At 34.3% G+C, this 19,939-nt stretch overlaps 1 protein-coding gene across 2 annotated transcripts in view; it reads right to left on the bottom strand.

Moving 5' to 3' along the window:
- Nucleotides 1–19,939, bottom strand: part of BANK1 (B cell scaffold protein with ankyrin repeats 1) — a 293,848-nt gene that overhangs the window by 241,865 nt on the left and 32,044 nt on the right. The window contains exon 2 of one of the 2 annotated variants that reach the window (XM_003829949.5): nucleotides 12,263–12,661. The exons of the other annotated variant lie outside the window; for it this stretch is intronic. Within the exon in view, the coding sequence (XP_003829997.2) occupies nucleotides 12,263–12,661 (399 nt within the window). The remainder of the gene's footprint in view (nucleotides 1–12,262; nucleotides 12,662–19,939) is intronic. 2 annotated transcript variants of the gene reach the window in all.

Raw genomic sequence — 19,939 nt, 5'->3', positions numbered from 1 at the left:
GGAAAGGGAAAATTCACCACCTGTGACAGCATTAGCTCAGCTGTCCATGTGCCCGGGTTTTTATATTTCAAGATGACAATATTATCACCTCAGATTTCATCCTAGACTCTGAAATATAAAAACCCAAACACATAGATTAGACTTGAGTACGTATATATCTAAGAAATTAGAAATGATCTAGTTCTCTGCGAGTAGCCTAAAAATTATTTTTTCAAAGTCAAACCAAAATTTGTTCAAGAGTGTAGTTATTTGAAATGGGGATGCTAGAAGTATTTGGTCCACATTCCAGCTCTGTTATTTTCTAGTTGCCTCCTCTGTTTGTGTTTTTACTTAAAAATGAGAATAGTACTAGTAACTGCACCTAATGTTTTTGTGACAATTAAACTTTAAAATGTGTAGAAAGTTCTTTTATTGGTGGTTGGCTCATAGAATTTATTAATGAATGTTAGAAATAAATTTTTAAATGGAAGGAATAAAGGAATTGATCAATCGTGAACAAATAATGGAAGAGAAATCATATAATCTCTTGTCTAAGTGCTATTGTCATTTGGCTTAGAACTTTGGAAAGGAGAAGCCAGTGTTCTGACTCAACATGGGTTCTACCAGATTCTTCCCCACTTCTGGACCATAGGTCTTGCACAAAGAATGCAAGGTGTCAGAATTTCAATTTCACAATCTGTCAAATAACAATGTTTGAGGAGATATTATTTGAGACCACTTTTAATGCTATAACTGGTTTAATTTATTTATAAGAAAGGTTTTTAAAATTTCTTCATATGAAGTACCAGAAAATTCTTCATATACATTTATGTTATTCTATTTTTCATAATAATTCATCTGTGAGTAGCTTATCTATAAAATTTTTGCTCCTCCCTACATCAATATATTGAACAATTCTGTGTAATTAAGATTATTACCAAAAAACCAAACACCGCATATTCTCACTCATAGGTGGGAATTGAACAATGAGAACACATGGACACAGGAAGGGGAACATTGCACTCTGGGGACTGTTGTGGGGTTGGGGGTGGGGATAGCATTGGGAGATATACCTAATGCTAGATGACGAGTTAGTGGGTGCAGCGCACCAGCATGGCACATGTATACATATGTAACTAACCTGCACATTGTGCACATGTACCCTAAAACTTAAAGTATAATAATAATAATAATAATAAAAGATTATTACCATTAGAATCTATGCTTTCATTATTTTGAATTATTCATTCCAAACTGGAATCATTCATTGGAGTTCACTGTTGATTTCAGTGAGATTTTCATTTCTCATGGAATAGTTGTCAATGTATCATCTCTGGGCCAAAGGCAAAATTTGAAATCTTGGCCTGTCATTTCAGATTTTGTTTAATTTAAAAAAAGATATTCATATATTCATTTAAGTTTAGTCCTATACTTATAATTTATGCCTTGCTTTTTCCTCTAACATATTATGATTCTCTCAACTTTTAAACAGTTTATATTCTGCACAATCAGAATTATATATGGAATGAAATATGCCAAAATGTTAACAGTGATTGCCTCTGGGTATTGTCATTCTAAGTGACATTTTCTTCCTGCTTCTTTTATGTTCTCTGTACTATTCAGATTTTTTTTTTTTACAATGAGTACGTATTATTTTTATAATTAGAAAAATAAAAAGCTTTTAAATATATACATGTTTTAATTTTAGGCTGGGCACGGTGGCTCATGACCGCAATCCCAGCACTTTGGGAGGTTGAGGCAGGTGGATCACGTAGGCCAGGAGTTTGAGACCAGCCTGGCCAATATGGTGAAACACTTTCTCTACTAAAAATAAAAAAATTAGCTGGGCGTGACGGCGCATGCCTGTAGTCCTAGCTACTTGGGAGGCTGAGGTATAATTGGTTGAACCTGCAAGGTAGAATTTAGAGTGAGCTGAGATCGCACCACTGCATTCTAGAGTGAGACCCTCACTCAAAATATGCTGAGACCAGCTCGGTGGGGGAGACCCTAACCTAGAGGTGCTACAGGATTTCAAGACACACACACAGAAATACAGAGGTGTGAAGTGGGAAATCAGGGGTCTCACAGCCTTCAGAGCTGAGAGCCTCGAACAGAGATTTACCCATGTATTTATTAACAGCAAGCCAGTGATGAGCATTGTTTCTATAGATTATAGATTAACTAAAAGTATTCCTTATGGGAAACAAAGGGATGGGCTGAAATAAAGGGATGGGCTGAAATAAAGGGATGGGCTTAGGCTAGTTATCTGCAGTAGGAGCATGTCCTTAAGGCACAAGAATGCCTTTAAGTGGTTTTCCGCCCTGAGTGGGCCAGGTGCTTCTTGCCCTCATTCTGGTAAACACACAACCTTCAGCATGTGTGTCACGGTCATCACAAACATGTCACAGTGCTTCAGAGATTTTGTTTATGGCCAGTTTTGGCGCAAGTTTATGGCCAGATTTTGGGGGGCCTGTTCCCAACAAAAATATATTTTTTTCTTTAAATTTAAAAATTGTTGTCCATAATTCAAAGTCAGGCATCATATATTTATTGAGATTAAACACACTATAAAATTAAATATTTGAAATTATATAGTAGCTATCTTGGAAAGAATATGGAAAAAAAGCAATTGTATATCTCCTTTGTCCTAGTTTCTAAAAAGCTATGAAAGCCTAAGAAACAATTACACATTAGACATAAATCACACTTTCTCATATTCCAAAAGAAGTTCAAGAGTTGTAAAGAATTTGGCCAGTTGAATAAAAAAATTATTATTGTATATGGTGCTGGTCATTGTGAATAATGAAGCAATGATTCAGACAAATCCTCCCTGCTTAAGAATTGAAGGGATGATAGAGCATTTATTAGGGGATAGGATAGCATAATAACGGGGCTGAAAAATACAGGTTCTCAATTTCCATAATGTTAGTCAAATTGAATTCCTGCAAAAGTACTTGAATAAAAAGTAATGTTGAATAAGAGTAAGCTTCCTCATATGGGAAGCTATTAAATGGATTGACGAGCATTACTTACCTCCCTAGAAATACATTTTGTAGCATTATGATACTACTAACAGTCAAAAAAATACAAGTATGAGATGAGCTTTAGAGGAACACTTGTGATGATTTCCACATATCTTAATATTTCTCTTACTATCAAAAGGAAATCATAATTGCCTAGTAAAGAGTACAACCATAAACATTTAATGAATATAGTTCCTGAAAAAAACCATGTAATTTCAACTCTTCTATTATGCAACTTATAAAATGGGATACTAAAAATTTCAGCTCTCTCAACATATGAGAATATTAAGACACTAGTAAAAATAATTTGAAATCACTCATGAAAACTCAAGGTTAAAAATACATATCCTCAATAAATGAATGTAAGTGAATTCTCATTTGGTGATATCATAAAATGTCTGACTTTTAAAATCTTTATTTTTTAATTTAGTTTAAACTACCTATTGTGTTTCTCAGTCAAGAATAAAGTTAAAATATATAAGTTTCTCACTCTATTCCTGTGTGAAATATAAAAATATGGCAAAACAGTGTCAGATACATCATCTTGAATCAAGCTGTTAACTAATCTCACATGATCCTATACCTTAACTTCCAGCATAAATATGTGTGAACAAGAAAATGTTACTGATGTTAAGAAAATAAAGTTTAAAGTGTCTGTCTTGAAAAATAATTACTGAGGTTACCAAGTGGCTGGTCACCAGCTAAGGGAGAGCATGTTCAAGTCAAACACAGCTCAAAGGTATGATCTCCCTCCAATGGCTCAATCATCACATAAGGGTAGATTTCTTTGGACCTTGGATTACAGGTAGACTTCAGGATACCAACTGTCTTGGCATAGATTTCAGAACTAGATATTTTATAATAAGAGACAGTAAAATTTTGTTTTTTCCTGGGCTCTGTACATAGTTTCTGCCCTTTAACACTAGAGTTAATTTTCAGAAAAGCCTTGGAATCATGCTGTTTATGCAGCAGATGATCATTTCCCATGTGGAATTGAAATGTTAAGAAAAAAATCAGCTTTTAGCAAAAATAAAGAGGAAATCATCTAAAGAAAGGTAAGATTTTTGGAAAGCAAAGAATAACATAAGCTAACTTCTAAGTTGTTAATAACACAATGATCCTGAGTAATAAAACAGTGTACCTTAGTTTTTGATTCAAAAAAGGAGGCAGTAGAACTCAGAAATAGGGTGTATACATTCATAATATGAATATGTTTAAAAGCTACCCAGAGGCTGGGCATGATGGTTCATGCCTGTAATCCCACCACTTTGGAAGGCTGAGGTGGGTGGATCACTTGAAGCCAGGAGTTCAAAACCAGTCTGTGCAACATGGTGAAACCCCGTGTGTACTAAAAATCCAAAAAAATTAGCCGGGCGTAGCACACACCTGTAATCCCAGCTACTCAGGAGGCTGAGGCACAAGAATCATTTGAACTCTGGAGGTGGAGGTTGCAGTGAGCCCAGGTCCCACCACTGCACTCCAGCCTGGGTGACAGAGCAAGACCCTGTCTCAAAAAAGAAGAGAGAGGGGAGGGAGAGGGAGAGAGGAGAGGGAAAGGGGGAGAGAGAAGGGGGAGAGGGAGAGGAGAAAAGCTATCCAGAGTCCTATACAGAATGCTTTTACAAACACAGCTAAAAATATCCTGATCAAATGTCTTTATCTTATTTTATTAGCAATAAACGAATCATAATTACATTCTGCTGCCTAGGACTAATAAATTTTTACTAACCATTTTGTTGTTTGAGTTTCATTCTTCAATATATATGAGAATGACCAAACATGATATTTTAAAAAACAAAATGAAAGAATTAAAAATAGAATTTAAAAAGATAAATTGATTAATATATAAAAAGCTTCTTCAAAGAGAAATTGAATATGTACCATACATTGAGGGAAAAATCCTTGAAACCTTAGTCCTTACAGTCTCAGAAATAATTTGAGTGACATTATTAAACCATGCAAGCCAGAGAAACTCTTTGGGACAAAATAAAACCCTTGTGTAAAGTATCAGATACCTGAACTCAATTTATAATTCAGACTTTTTGAGTAATATTCTTTTCAAACAATCCATCACTTTAATTGGAATTCTGAAGTTATAATGAACTATTAGTTTCTTAGAGAAAGAAAAAAAGTCAGTATTCAATCCCTGAATCTTAAAGTTGGCAGCTAATAATTTTTCAAACCTTAATAAATTCTAGAAGCACAAAAACAGTTGTACCGGTCTTAGTCCTAAATATACTAAATTATCATTACACATTTACTGATAGAATTATTGTCTAAATTTGTGAACAATCAAAGTAAGTGTTTTAAATCCTGCTAATTTAAAAAAAAAATTGTACATAATATTTGATTACGAGAGGCCTTGCCTGCTACTTTAAGGTATTTTGACTTTATTCCATAGGTGATGTAAAGCCCCATAATTTAGTATGTGTTTTAGAAAAATTGGGAGGAAAAAGGCCACCAGCTGGGAGGTTCTAGTAGTAGACTGTGAAATGGAAGATGAAGATCTAGGCCAATGGATGAGAAATGGGCACGGAGATACAGTTCTAAGCCACAGAAATTAATTGAATGTAGAAGATGGGGAAAGCTCTGGGATAGTGCCGAGCCGATGGCTTTGGATTAGTTTATTTTGAAATAATAATTCACCCTTTCTTTTAACCTCTTGATTTTAATACTGTTGAAGAGTACAGAGCAATTATTTTGTAGAATCTTCCTTGATTCCACAAAAATCTCCCAGTTTGATTTGTCTGATATTTCCTCATGATTAGATTGAGGTTATGTATTCTTGACAAGAATCCCACAGTAAACCTTTCATCAAGAGGTTTCAATAAAGAGAAAAACCAAACTGTACCAGAAACATTTATAAATCTGTACTTAAAAACACAATTTGTCCTTTCTAGGTTTGTGGGTTTTTTTTGAGGTTGAGAATGCTGAAATATTTTTAAAATGAAATTTTTTTGTTTTTGTTTCTGTTTGTTTGTTTTGTTTGAGACAGAGTCTCGCTCTGTCGCCCAGGTTGGAGTGCAGTGGCACCATCTGGGCTCACTGCAGCCTCTGCCTCCCAGGTTTAAGTGATTCACCTACCTCAGCCTCCTGAGTAGCTGGGATTACAGGTGTGCACCACCATGCCCAGCTAATTTTTGTATTTTCAGTAGAGACTGGGTTTCACCATGTTGGCCAGCCTGGTCTCGACTCCTGACCTCAAGTGATCTGCCTGCCTCAGCCTCCCAAAGTGCTTGGATTACAGGCGTGAGCCACCACGCCAGGCATAAAAGAAAGTTAACAACATTCCATTTGTAAAACAGCAATAAGGAGAAGAAAAGAAATGGTTAAAAAAATAGTTACAGAGAATATAGAATGTAACGAGAGTCATAAGAATGCAATAATCAAAATTAATAGAATTAGATCAGGAAAATATTTTTCAAGCATAAACGATATGAGATGAATTTATTAATAAAGCAACTTGTCAACTGACTTTGAAGGATGGTTGAGATTTCAACTGAAAATATGTGGAAGGATACTCCAGATGAAGAGAAAAGTGAAAAAACAATGGAGTGAACGCAAAAATGGAAAGGCTGTGTTTGCTCAATGGTGAATGATACAATTACCCTAGTATACAGTATGTCTACACTAATGCTGGTGACAGAAATGGCCTGGACACCCATGCTGGAGCCATACCTTCAAAGAGCTGAAAGACCATGCAAAAAGGAAGGATTTCATTTGAAAGGCTACAACATCTCACTGACTAGTTCTAGGAAGGTCCAGTGAGTCAGAGTTCTTAAGCAATACACAGCACAGACAGAAAGAAAGGAAAACAATGCTTCTGCATAGTTTGTTTCTGTTCTGTTGTTTGTTTTCTTTTGCCTTTCCAATAATTCTACTGTTACATTACTATTCATTTTGTCCTTCTTTTAAAAAGTGTAAAATAAAGCTAAAAATTTGAAATCCTTGGTTTGGTAACAGAAAAACAAAATGGAAATGTTAAGGTTCTTCAAGAAAGAGAAGTTTTTCCTGTTAATGGACAATGAAGAAAATATGAGAAAATAAGCCATGGAGAGAGCTGTTGGTAAAGGGTAGCTCAGGGGTTGCAAGCAAACCAGCATGCCTGGTCCAGAAGTGACGGGGGCAGAGCTGAGAACAAAGAACAAGGGAGGACAGAGGCCTTGGAGATGTGCCAGGATCCTGAAAACCAGAAGGATTCAAGTACATGTTGGTGATATTCAGAAACGGCAGTTGATTTTATAACAATTTCAGATCAGCTTATTTATATCACATATAAACAATGCTGTATGAAGCCTATAAATGTGGAAAGACTAGAAAAGCAAATTAGGTAAAACACCAAAACTAACAAATAGAAGACAGAAAAAGGAAGGAATGTCATACAAACGATTATAAAACACATAGAAAAGAGGAAATACAGCTGGATTTGTGTTACTCCCAATTTGGGAATTAAGAAGACAGGAAATTTGGTTTTCTTAATTCCTTTAAAGGAAATAAAATACTAGGAGAAAATATAAATTACTGTATCTTTTAAAAAAATTTTAATGTTAAAAACTTTTCTCTGGAGCCTTGATTAATTATAAAATAGCTTTCTCTTTCTTAAAATTTCCTCTGATTTTTCTTTGTGTTATATTAATATATTAGAACATTTAATTATTTCCATGACTTTCCTGGCATTGTTATCATTCTCTTTTTCATAGCCTGTTTCTGAATAATAAGTTTCCCTTATTCTTTGTATAATTTCTTTATAGAATGAGGAAAAGTAGAAAAGGGACAGTAAAATCTGAATTCCACATTCTTTGTCCTATTTCACCCATTTTTTTTGTACTGATCTCAATTTAAATACAAGACTTTATGTCTTCAACATGAATGGCAACATAAACATAAAATAATTTAGCAGAGCACTTAAGCAAATTTATCACTGCATAGACTACAGCAAATAGAACCAATTTCTTCAAAGGACACAACCCACATATAAAAGTTATTTTATGCAGTTTGGAGATTGCTACCATTTGCAGACTTGGAAATACAACTATATGCTTCTGGTTGCATTCTTGTACCTCAGACAAAAATGCACTATATTTGAACACCCTTTTCCAAATAAGATGGTTATATTTTCCAATTGGCACATCTAAGTTACTCTAAGAAATCAGAGTCCAAAATCAATGTGGGCAGATGAGAGATAATAGTGTCTCCAAAATAGTGCTGTGTTGTCTATAAGGTGTGAGTTTTTCCTCTTACCAAGTATGAATAGAAATATAATTTGAAGACATAGCAGAATACCACTTTCATATCCACCTAAAAATACTCATCATAAAACAAAACAACTGAAACAACAAAAAGGTATATATCAAATATTTTTACATAATAGTGACATTATAGCTCAAGTGGCCAAAACAACATGAGTTCTTTGAATAAATAGAAATTATGGGTGTGGGGAGCCATCTAAAATTTTACTAACAATCTTCAGGGAGAAAAGTAGCATAAACTTACTTGTGCTTTACTGTGATTTAAAAAAATAATTTTCCTATTGTAACACTTTTTTCTTTTCACTTAAAAAAGTTTAATGTACTTGAGGAATACTAAAAAGAGAGAGAGAAAAAGAGATCATAAGAAACTTGAAAACTTCCAGTTTGAACATTACGGTGTACTGTGAATATTTCCCCTTTGTATTCTTGGAAATCATCCCAACACATAGACAATGAGGAAATATTATGCAAATGTCCTACTTAGAGGAAATAGGAAACAGTGAAATCCTAGACCCAAATTCAATGAACTGTTTCCTAAAACAGTGATGATACAGCATGAGGGTGTACAGGAGGAAACAGAGAAAAGACACTTTGAAGAAACAGTCCAGAAGCTGCAGATTTTAAAAAAGAGCCGGCAAACTTACTTCCTATAAGGCTAAGGGTACCTTGTAGATACGAGGCAACAATTCAAGGGAGAAGCATCTATGGAAGCAGTTTGGTTCTAAAAAGCAGACAAAGTGAGGCTAAATTAAGAGCTATACAGAAAAATCATATTACAGAAAGGAGTCTACATCTGTGGAAGCAGAGAAGTACAATCTTTTATTGTAAAATAACAACAACAATAACAAAACAGAACAAACAACAAAACCCACTCTGTCTATCTCCATTGGCTGGACCAAAAAAACCTCACTTTTCTCAGTGACACATAAGAAAACCTGAGGCCAGGTGCAGTGTCTCACGCCTGTAGTCCCAGTACTTTGGGCGGTTGAGGTGGGTGGGTCACCTGAAGTCGGGAGTTCAAGACCAGCCTGACCAACATGGAGAAACCGAATCTCCACTAAAAATACAAAATTAGCCGGGTGTGGTGGCACACACCTGTAATCCCAGCTACTCGGGAGGCTGAGGCAGGAGAATTGCTTGAACCTGGGAGGCGGAGGTTGCAGTGAGCTGAGATCGTGTCATTGCACTCCAGCCTGGGCAACAAGAGCAAAACTCCGTCTCAAAAAAAAAAAAGAAAGAAACCTGAACAAGCATAGAATCTATATAAAGATACTAAAAGAGAAAAAGTGAGAAAGGGAAGGAGAGAGGGAGGGAAGGAAGGGAGGAAGGGAGGGAAAAAGAAAGCAAAGAAGGAAGGGAGGGAGGGAGGAAAAGAGGAAAGGAGAAAACCAATGGAGATGGGGAGCAAAAACTAAACACGTTACCATAAACAAAGTTGAAAATTGTAACCAAACATTTCACCGTGAATTTTTAAAATGTAATGAATAGAAATCACCTTTTGAAAGCAATTATATAGTGCAGATATGCAAGAAGTTAGAGAGAGGTGAGTGAATTAAGAACAAGAGATGAATTTTAAGTTATAAGTGCTCAACCAAAAGGTACAATGAGAAAAAGTAAAAGTACTATGAAAATGAAAGAGATTGGAAGTAATACAGAGAAAGAGAAACTCATGAAAGTATAAAATGGTAGCAAAAGTTAAAGTGAAAATGCAAACTAAGTTAATTAGATATTAATAGACTCAAAGGGATTAGAGATAACTTGTAGAGTGCACTGCAGACTAAAGAAATCCAAAATACATAAAAAAGGAGTCCCTGAGAAATAAACCGTAAACTTAGATATAAGTTAATAAATTCTTCATGAAATAAAAGAAGACTTGACTCTACATTTTGGGGAAAAGATACAAACAAAAATAAGAAAGCATGTCCCTGGGAAAAATAATCCAGAATAGTCAGCACTAAAATATTAGTAAAGTCACTAAACTTCAACTATAAATGAAGAATCCTTTAGTCAGCTAGGCAAATAAAAATTCTGTAAATTCTGCAGTGCTAGAGACAGAAGAGCAAGAGCAATACTGTCCTCAGACAAACTCTACCTTCAGTGTAAGACAAGAGACAAACTCTTAAACATTCAGGAATTCAGAAACATTGCTTCCAAGGGACCTTCCTCAGGAATGATTAGAAGTGACCTTCAGCCAACCAAGGGATTATTAAAATCACAATAACAAAGGAAACTGTCAACAATGTAAGCCCTGTTAGTAGATCTTCACCTAGTGGAGCCTTCAGAGGATCTTAGCTCTGGACAGCTTGACTGCATCCTCATGACAAATCCTGCTCCAGAACCTCCCAGCTAAACCTCTCTAGATTCCTGAATCATAGAAACTGATATAACCATTATGTATTAAGTTGCTAAAATTTAGAGAAACTTGTTATGCAACAATACACAACTAAGACAATGCTTTAATCACACCTGTAATCCCAACACTTTAGGAGGCCAAGGTGGGCTGATCACTTGAGGTTAGGAGTTTGAGACCAGCCTGGCCAACATGGTAAAACCTCATCTCCTCTAAAAATACAAAAATTAGCCAGGCATGGTGGTGCGTGTCTGTAATATCAGCTACTCAGGAGGCTGAGGCATGAGAATTGCTTTAGCCTGGGAGGCAGAGGTTGCCATGAACCAAGTTCATGCCACTGCACTCCACCCTGGATGACAGAGCGAGACTCTGTCTCAAAACAAAACAAAACAAACAAAAAAACCATTGAATTTGAAGAGGTTACAATACTGGAAAATAAGAAGGAATTTTGGTAAGAAGAAAGTTGTTTTCCACCAGGGAAGAAGTATAGTGAGAAAAGCTTCCAGCGAACCATTTGGGGTTGATATAGGTTCCCTGGATTTACAGAACTCCAACACTTGTGCTGGATCCAGGTTTGGAAATTACTAAAGGCAAGAGACTGTGGCTGTACTGCTGCTCTGAGGGCAGGATGGTGATAGCTACTCTGGGAATGGCTTGTATGCCCAGAGTTTGTCCGGAAAAAGATAAATGAAGATAAAGGAAGGTTTATCTTCAGATAGATGTGGACAAGGTAGGAGAAACACCCAGCCAGGAGGTATCTCAGTGCCATTTTCATCATGAGAGACACATGAAGGAGCCATAGAACTCAACAGTAAGAATCTATATGCATTAGACAACCACAGCTATGATCTTAGAGAAGAGGGACTATTTGACTCATTAAGAAACTGCAGGAGAGACATTCCCAGCGAATAAGGAATTTCCCAAAACTCAGAAATTTGCTCCAAAAAAAAGAGCCAACTTTTAATCTGGTGTGGCCAAGATAAAATAATAGCTTCACTCCTTCCCTTTAAGCCATGAAACCATAGTTAGAAGACTGGGAGTTGAGAGCAAAGGGCAGACTAAGGAAACCAGGGAAGCAGCTGACCACAGCACTCCTTTCACACCTAGCAGAATAAAACTGTGGAAGGGAAAAGCTTTAACATTGTAAGCTGCAGCATTTTTATTATTACATGGAAATGTAATTAATTAATTAATGGGACCTGGTATTTTCTTTTATCTAAAGGTTACATGCTTAAAATTTTAAAAGCTCTGTAATTGTAACCCAGACCTTCAAACCTTGAACTGCTACTAACTGGTAACACTACTAGAGTATATTAACTCATGCCTCACCAGTTACATAAGAAACCAGCTTCCAGAACCAAACTGTCATATGACTGAGCATACCATACTTGTTCTGCCATGATCTAATCCAGGCTGCCCTAAAGAATATATTTATAAGCCATTTTTAGAACAAGGAATAAGCCTTGATTGGAATAGAGCTAAAAATTAAGAACCTTAATGTATTTTGTGGACAGTACAACATACTGTTGAATAAAATCAGCTCTCATTTTTCTTATTCCTATCCTGACACCAGTTATTGGTTCTAAAACAACTTGCAATTCTTTAATTACAAAAAAAAAAAAACAAATAAAAATAAAACAAACAAGGTTTGGCAATACTACCTTTGAATATGATACTCTGGATTACAGAGATGTAGTCTTCAGGTTCCTGTTCAGTTGAGATCTCCCATCTGCTTTGAGAGATATTTAATAATTCATAGAGATGATCTGAACTCTTCACTCCACAAAGCAAAGTAACTACACTTTTTGGTGAATGAAGTATCTTTTCCAGAAACTGACATTTCTTTGGAGTTAGGTCTTTAAGCAGGCTATTTGATAATATCAAAAGTTTACATTTGTAAGACGTTAAGTTCAGCAACTCCAAATGCCGAAAAGAGAAATTCTCCAAGCGATATAACAGGATGGCTTCCCTTTTTACAACATGTAAAAATACTTCTGTCAAGTACAGAGCCCATTCCTCAGCATCTTCTTCATATATGATTATTATGTCTTTTGTATTTCCTGGAAAAAGAAAAAATATTTTCTTATATTTGCAATGCTATCAGCAGGTTAAATTATTATTTCTCAAAAATTTTAATATGCTCACTAGGTAATATATTAATTTGCTTATACCAGAGAAAAACTCTATGAAAGTCCTTCATAGTATAAAAAATCATAGATTAAATAATACTAGAATTCAAAGACAAGTTGATTTAAATTTTAAAAAGAATGATATGAAAGAGTATAATAAATAAGGAAACAAGAGCCAAAACAATACCATTACCCAGATAATAAATAAATTAGAAAAAGAAATAAGTAGATTAGACATAGATAATGTTATAAATAATATTTTAATTTCTGGCCCAAAAGAAAAGCTTGATATTTTCATAGGAAATCAAAAAAAAACAAAGGAGGAGAAACAGAACAAGGCTAACACAATTGTTGAAAATACGATATATTTAGTTGAGAGTCAAAAACAGAAAAGATTCAGTATAAGGATGATCCAAAAGCCTGACGTAGAAGAGAATAATATACACATTAAAACACTGTAAAACATGTAATTTTTAATAATTTTAAAAATCCTTGAAATAAGAAAGATAAAGGAACCAGCTCTATGGATCAATGTGAAACAATCAGGCTCCAGCTAAAACTGTTAAAGAAAACAGATCTTGCCTGGCGCGGTGGCTCACACCTGTAATCCCAGCACTTTGGGAGGCTGAGGCGGGCTGATCACGAGGTCAGGAGATCGAGACCATCCTAGCTAACACAGTGAAACCCCGTCTCTACTAAAAATACAAAAAATTAGCTGGGCGTGGTGGTGGGTGCCTGTAGTCCCAGGCACTTGGGAGGCTGAGTCAGGAGAATGGCTTGAACCCAGGAGGCGGAGTTTGCAGTGAGCGGAGATTATGCCACTGCACTCCAGCCTGGGCAACAGAGTGAGACTCTGTCTCAAAAAAAAAAAAAAAAAAAGAAAAGAAAAGAAAACAGATCTTGATTAAATTGTCCTTAACTTAATGATAATTATAAAATTTCTTCACATATCCAGGAAAGAAAACAAAGTCACCACAATAAGAGAAATGTGAGGTTGGTCTTGATTTCTTCAGAGCATTTTCAAGGCCAGATGAATTATAAGAAAATTTTTACAAAACTAATTTTCACAGTATATTCATACTATAAAATATTGCATAACAATGAAAAAGAATGTACCAATGCTACATGCAACATGGATGAATCGAAAGATATAATATTGAGTGAAAGAAGAAAGAGTATATATTGCATAATTGTATTTATGTAAAGTTCCAAAGCAGAAAACTTGATTCACAGTGATACAGATCTGAATATTTTAGGGTAGAATTAACAAATTAAAATAGGTATGAGAGAGCCTGCTGGAGTTCTGGATATGGTCTATATCTTGATCTAGGTGGTAGATATATATGGATATATATATATATATATAAAAATTCACTCATCTACATATCTTAGATTGTGTTTGTAAGTTATACTGCAATACACCTGCAAAAGCTATATGACTTGGGGAGGGAAAGACATAGGAAATAAATAAAGCATTTGTAACATTATCACATGTATTTGAAAATTAGAGAAAATATGCTAATAATGGAGGTTTGACAGGTCTAATAGGGCATTTACAAAAAGAATTAAAGATAGGTACATTTCAATATTTTGCATGAAAAACAAAAAATGAAGTAAATATTAATTCTGGAAAAAAGCCCCAAAATTTATGAAAGAAAGCAGGATAATTATAGACTATTTGGAACAATAGTGTGCATGTGTTTATAGTCATAATAATATAAAAATTGATTAATTAATGACAAGTTGAGATTTAAATATCCTGGAGAATAAGAGTCAGACTAACAAAAGTATACAAATACTTATCTTATGTTTTATAGGAAGACAATAGATAATAGCTAAAATTAGTAAATCAAGAAATCATAATATAAATGTATCTTTTTGAAATATGCAAAGGAATAAAAAAAGAAACTTTGAAAAAATTATGGCTTTTAAGGTTCTTAGAAGTGTGGAATAGTATTTGGGGAAAGGGAAAGTGAAGAACTGTTGATTTTCACTATGTTTTATCATTGTTTTATATGAAAGTGTAACTGTAATCAAAATTTAAATAATAGAGGAAAATCCAGCCAAAAAATAGCAGAACCAAAGTAAAGTAAACAGAAATGAAAAAAACTTTGGAAAAAGAATAGGGTGAGTTGAATACATGTACATATAGAACAACAACTAAATGCTGAGGGCATTATAATTGCACTACAAAACGCACATTTTAACTTGATGAAATAAAAGTGATTACGCAGTGGGAAAAACTGAGCATTTGGGGAGGAGAAAGTAAAACATTCTAACCTCATCTTTAATAGAATTTAATCCTTTAACGCTGCCTAAATTTGAAACATTAATTTAAAATAATGACTTCATTCAATATTTTTTGTATTATTTTTCCCTAAACAATAATAATCTAAAAAGTAGTCAAAGAAATTTTTATCTTAAAATTAATATATCATTAGTTTTACTTTAAATTAACTTTATATTTAAAGATAGCATGTAAACCCAAATCTCATTTTTAATAAAATAGTACCTCCATGCCTATCTATCTAAAATAATTCTATCATTAGCAACAATTGTTTATGAGAGAGAGGACTTTGAGAGATATATGGCTTTCTTTTTCTTCACTCTTCCATATTGCTTATATTTTTATAATAACCTTATATTATTTTACAAAACATAATCATTTTTAAAGATCAGTTTGTACAGTATTATCATGAGTACAAAGAGTGAAACGCCAAACTCTTGTCATCTTCTTCCTCTGAAAACAGAGCATGTATTTTCTACACCACTGATGTGGTGAAGAAAACCATAATGATTCTGAGAGCTTTTGTATTTTATTGAATTATTGGGTTTATGTATTTCTGTCTTTTCTGGTGATATAAATATTATCTCTGAGGGCAGATGCTTTATTTTTCAATCCAAATTCCTACACAATGCCAAGCACAATTTCTTGAACAGATATTCAACAACTTTTTTTTACATATTTATGTATGCAGAATGAGAAAAAAACATCTGGCAGAAAACATATGGGAATCACACGTAAGTTGTATATGAATCATCAATATAGTTCTGTTATTCTGTGTATAGTAGTGTAGTATTTCATCCAGCCTGGATGCTAAATAACTTGTTTAACAAACAGAAATATTATGCCATAATTCAGTATTTTTATGTTTGAGGAACGGTAGGAGGAGGGTTTTCTTCATATTGCATATAGCCAGAATAAGCTGGTCTACAGTTATAAAAATAATAGGAGTATAAATAAAATTAATAATAATTAAAATTATCAAGTATTTAAAATAAATTAGGTCTCTATGTGTTTCACACATGCTGTTTCATTTAATTCTCACAATTACACTATTAAGTAAGTACTAATGTCTTCCTCATTTTACAGATGGGAAAACTGAAGTGGTATTAGAATCAGGACTCCAATGCAGGCAGTCTGCCCTATACCCTATACTTTTAACTTCTAACAGCAAAGGACACAATAATATTATTTAAAAGATTACAGTAGATTATTTGCAGGTATATGAGTTAGATTAGTCAATATCAAGCAGCCTATGGGGTAGTCTTAACTATGCACAGTATGTGAAGGCTTACTGGGAGTCTGGGTTCCTACCAAGGAGAAAGAGGAAACAGAACATATCATGTACTCTAAGAGTAGAGTAATCTATGAAGAATTTACAGAATTGACTTTTTGACTCTATAATTTAAATCAAGAAAATTGTAGAATAAGCTATGAGTAGATGTTAATGTAAAGAATAAATACTCCCACGTTATTTGGCTTGGTATCACAATTGGCAGACAACTATATGAAATCAAAAATAGAGACAATCATAACCTGTCTTTCAAAGCCCAAGAAAATTACACAGGTAGTCTTTCTCAATACTCTAGATGCATTTTTACTTATGTTGAAAATTGAGCCTTTTTATTTGACTTATATTTTGTCAATAACCTCATATGACAATTCTCAAAAACCTGAATTTGACATCAAATATCATTCCTTTCTTCTCTACAGATGAAATCATTTCAGTATTTTAATCTTTAGTTTTCTCAATTATTATTTACTGAGACTTTCTATGTACCAGGCATGTTGCTAAGCAGTTGACATGTATTACCTCATTTAATCCTCACCAAACTGCATGGAGTTGGTCCTGTTAGTCTTATTTTACTGATGTTCTCATTGAGGCTCAGAGGGGTTAAGTTACTTATCAGAGCCACAAAGATAGTTGTTGATCTTTATGCTGACTTTCTTTCTTTTCATATGAAACTAAGTTGTGTTGAAATATAAAAGTTAATAAAAACTCTTTTAATAAGCCATGGTTTTCTTTTCCCTTTTTCTAGAAAATAGAAGTTTGTAACTGAATAATATCTAGGACCACAGACCCCAAAATAGTTCTTGATAAATTCTCAAAAGTAGCCCAGTGGCCTTGAACTGCACTTCATTTTATACATTTGAATTAAATCAACCCTAAGTAATTCTCCCCATTTAAGGAGGGTTACTGTCATTAAGATTGGTCAACTTTTATAGACTTTGCAATGAAACAATAAATGATAAACTTGAAGCACAGAAATATAAAATTTCCGTTCCTGGAAAGTTGCATCATAATAAAAAGACATTACTATTGAAGATGGAATCAAGATCTGCAAATAAATTATTTTAAATGTACATCTTCAGTCTTGCATCATAAAGTGACAGCATTATACAATGGTTCTGTAGGAACAAAATACAGCCATATTAATTTTTATAAATTTACTATATTCTTTCAGATTCAATAATGCCTTATTTGTCTTCAATACACTATAACAAATGTTTAAACCTGAAAGAAATATTTATCAATAATTTATATCAACAATTGCTTTTCTACCAAAACCAGACTACATTACATATTACCAAAAGAATGAGACTAAACATATATTAAAATTCTTCTTATTCCATATGCATAGCTTCAAATGGCAGATTTTCTTCTTTTTGAATAAAATCCAATCTCATACCCATGTTTTGATTGTGCATAATGGAAAAAGATTGCATAATGCATCCTTTCAGTATTACATTTTTCTAACTGGTAACCAAAAGGCAGAAGAAAAGAAAGCCAAAAATTACAAAAAAAAAAAAATGAGTTACAGCCATAATGGATTCAGCAATAACAACAAGAACATTAATCTTAATATAATCACACACACATATATCATTACTTACATTACACAGTAAGTATAACTCAATTGAGTTTACATTCCAAATTTGTACTGTTATTTCTAGTACAACATGAGAACAAAACTGGGGATTTTTCAAAGGTTTGAATGTAGCGAAACACACCATAACTCATATTTCTCCTCTGGGAAAGTGGCTAATTCCACTTATTCATAGTGGGACATTCATATATGAAGGGTTTCCTGTATAATCTGTATATATCTGTGTAGTGGATGCTGTGGATGCACATCCCACATCTTCCTGGACACCAGCTACTGCTTAGTGGTCAGTTATTATTGACCACTCCTGACCTCTGCTTTACTGACTGAGGACTTTCGCTGGTGCTAAGAGTACTTCCTCAGTCTGTGTACCTGCCCAGCAGCTCATTAGCTCCAGGGATTTAGTGTACCAAGAATAGGGAGACAACCTCAGGCAGTGAGGAACAGAAGTAAATGTGTAAATAACTCAGCTTATCCAACCTGCAATGGGGCAATTCTGAGGTTTGTTCTACACAGTAACCAGAGAGTCCCAATGGTATTGAATTGTAACTCCTCACTGTGTTATTCTACTTATTAATACACACATTGTCTTTTCTCCCTTTCTTATCTTTCTCCATTTCCTCACTAGAGCTTCATGGGCTCATGATCAAATACCTGTACTCAAGTCCATTTTTACAAATCTTCTACAGGACTCTTCTTCTATGCATATACATTATTTAACTTAGTTCTTTCTTTCAAATGCAGGAAGGTACCAACACATAATTTTAAGATTATGCTTTTCAGCTATGGTGAAGAACAACCAGCAAAAATTTTTATGCAAATTCAGAATTTTCCACTTTCTTCTTTTAAGATGCAAACAGATACTTTTATGTCTCATAGAGCAACCATGGAAGGGATTTTTTTTCTATATAAAAAAGCTTGGCATTAATTGTTACAGTATTATTTTGTGAAGTCTTCCTAACCCTGGATATATAAACTGAAAATGTTCTAATCCCACCTCTAGTCACTTTTTATGTCTAGTTGGCCCATTCATAAAATTGAATAAAACACAAGTACCTAAATAGGGTTGTTGAAAGTACCAACTGAAAAAATTCATACAATGTGCTTATCACACAGCATGGACAACAGGAGTCAGGAAATATTAGATCTTACCAGTAAGACTGTCTACATCTGACAGCAGGAAGGCCATACTCAAAAGTTTCTCAAAATATTACCACAATAATAAGGTATACAAAGGTAAGTATATATATTCATAAAATACGTGATTATTTCTTAAGTCTCTATATTGTCTACATTATTTGTATACATTGGAATGGGAATTAAAAGAAAATTTTTTGAAAATATATTTTTTATCAAGTCATAGATATCATGGTTGAGAACATCTTGCACCTTTCCAAGTTTACCAATAATTTGTATTAAAGGAAGAAAAAATGTGAATGATGATTTGGGAAAGGTATTGTGTTAGAAATGGGTTTTAGGAAGCAATTGCAGCAAATACAAAAAATGACAAATAGGGTCTAATTAAACTCAGCAGCTTCTGCACTGCAAAATAAACTATCAACAGAGTACAAAGACAATCATAAAGACACATGCACATAAATGTTCACTGCAGCACAATTCACAATAGCAAAGACATGCAATCAACCTAAATACCATCAATGATAGACTGGATAAAGAAAATGTGGTGGCCAGACGCGGTGGCTCATATGTGTAATCCCAGCACTCTGGGAGGCCAAGGCGGGCGGATCACGAGGTCAGGAGATTGAGACCAGCCTGGCTAACGTGGTGAAACCCCGCCTCTACTAAAAATACAAAAAATTAGTGGGGCGTGGTGGCGGACACCTGTAGTCCCAGCTACTCGGGAGGCTGAGGCAGGAGAATGACATGAACTTGGGAGGTGGAGCTTGAAGTGAAGGGAGATTGCACCACCGCACTCCAGCCTGGGCGACAGAGCGAGACTCTTGTCTCAAAAAAAAAAAAAAAGTATTGATTCCAAGACAACACTGACCATAAGACCACCCATTATTTTGTTTCTTTAAG

The sequence above is a fragment of the Pan paniscus genome, chromosome 3 (assembly GCF_029289425.2).
Source record: "Pan paniscus chromosome 3, NHGRI_mPanPan1-v2.0_pri, whole genome shotgun sequence".
NCBI classification, from domain to species: Eukaryota; Metazoa; Chordata; class Mammalia; order Primates; family Hominidae; genus Pan; species Pan paniscus.
This window is presented reverse-complemented; position numbering and strand designations above follow the sequence as displayed.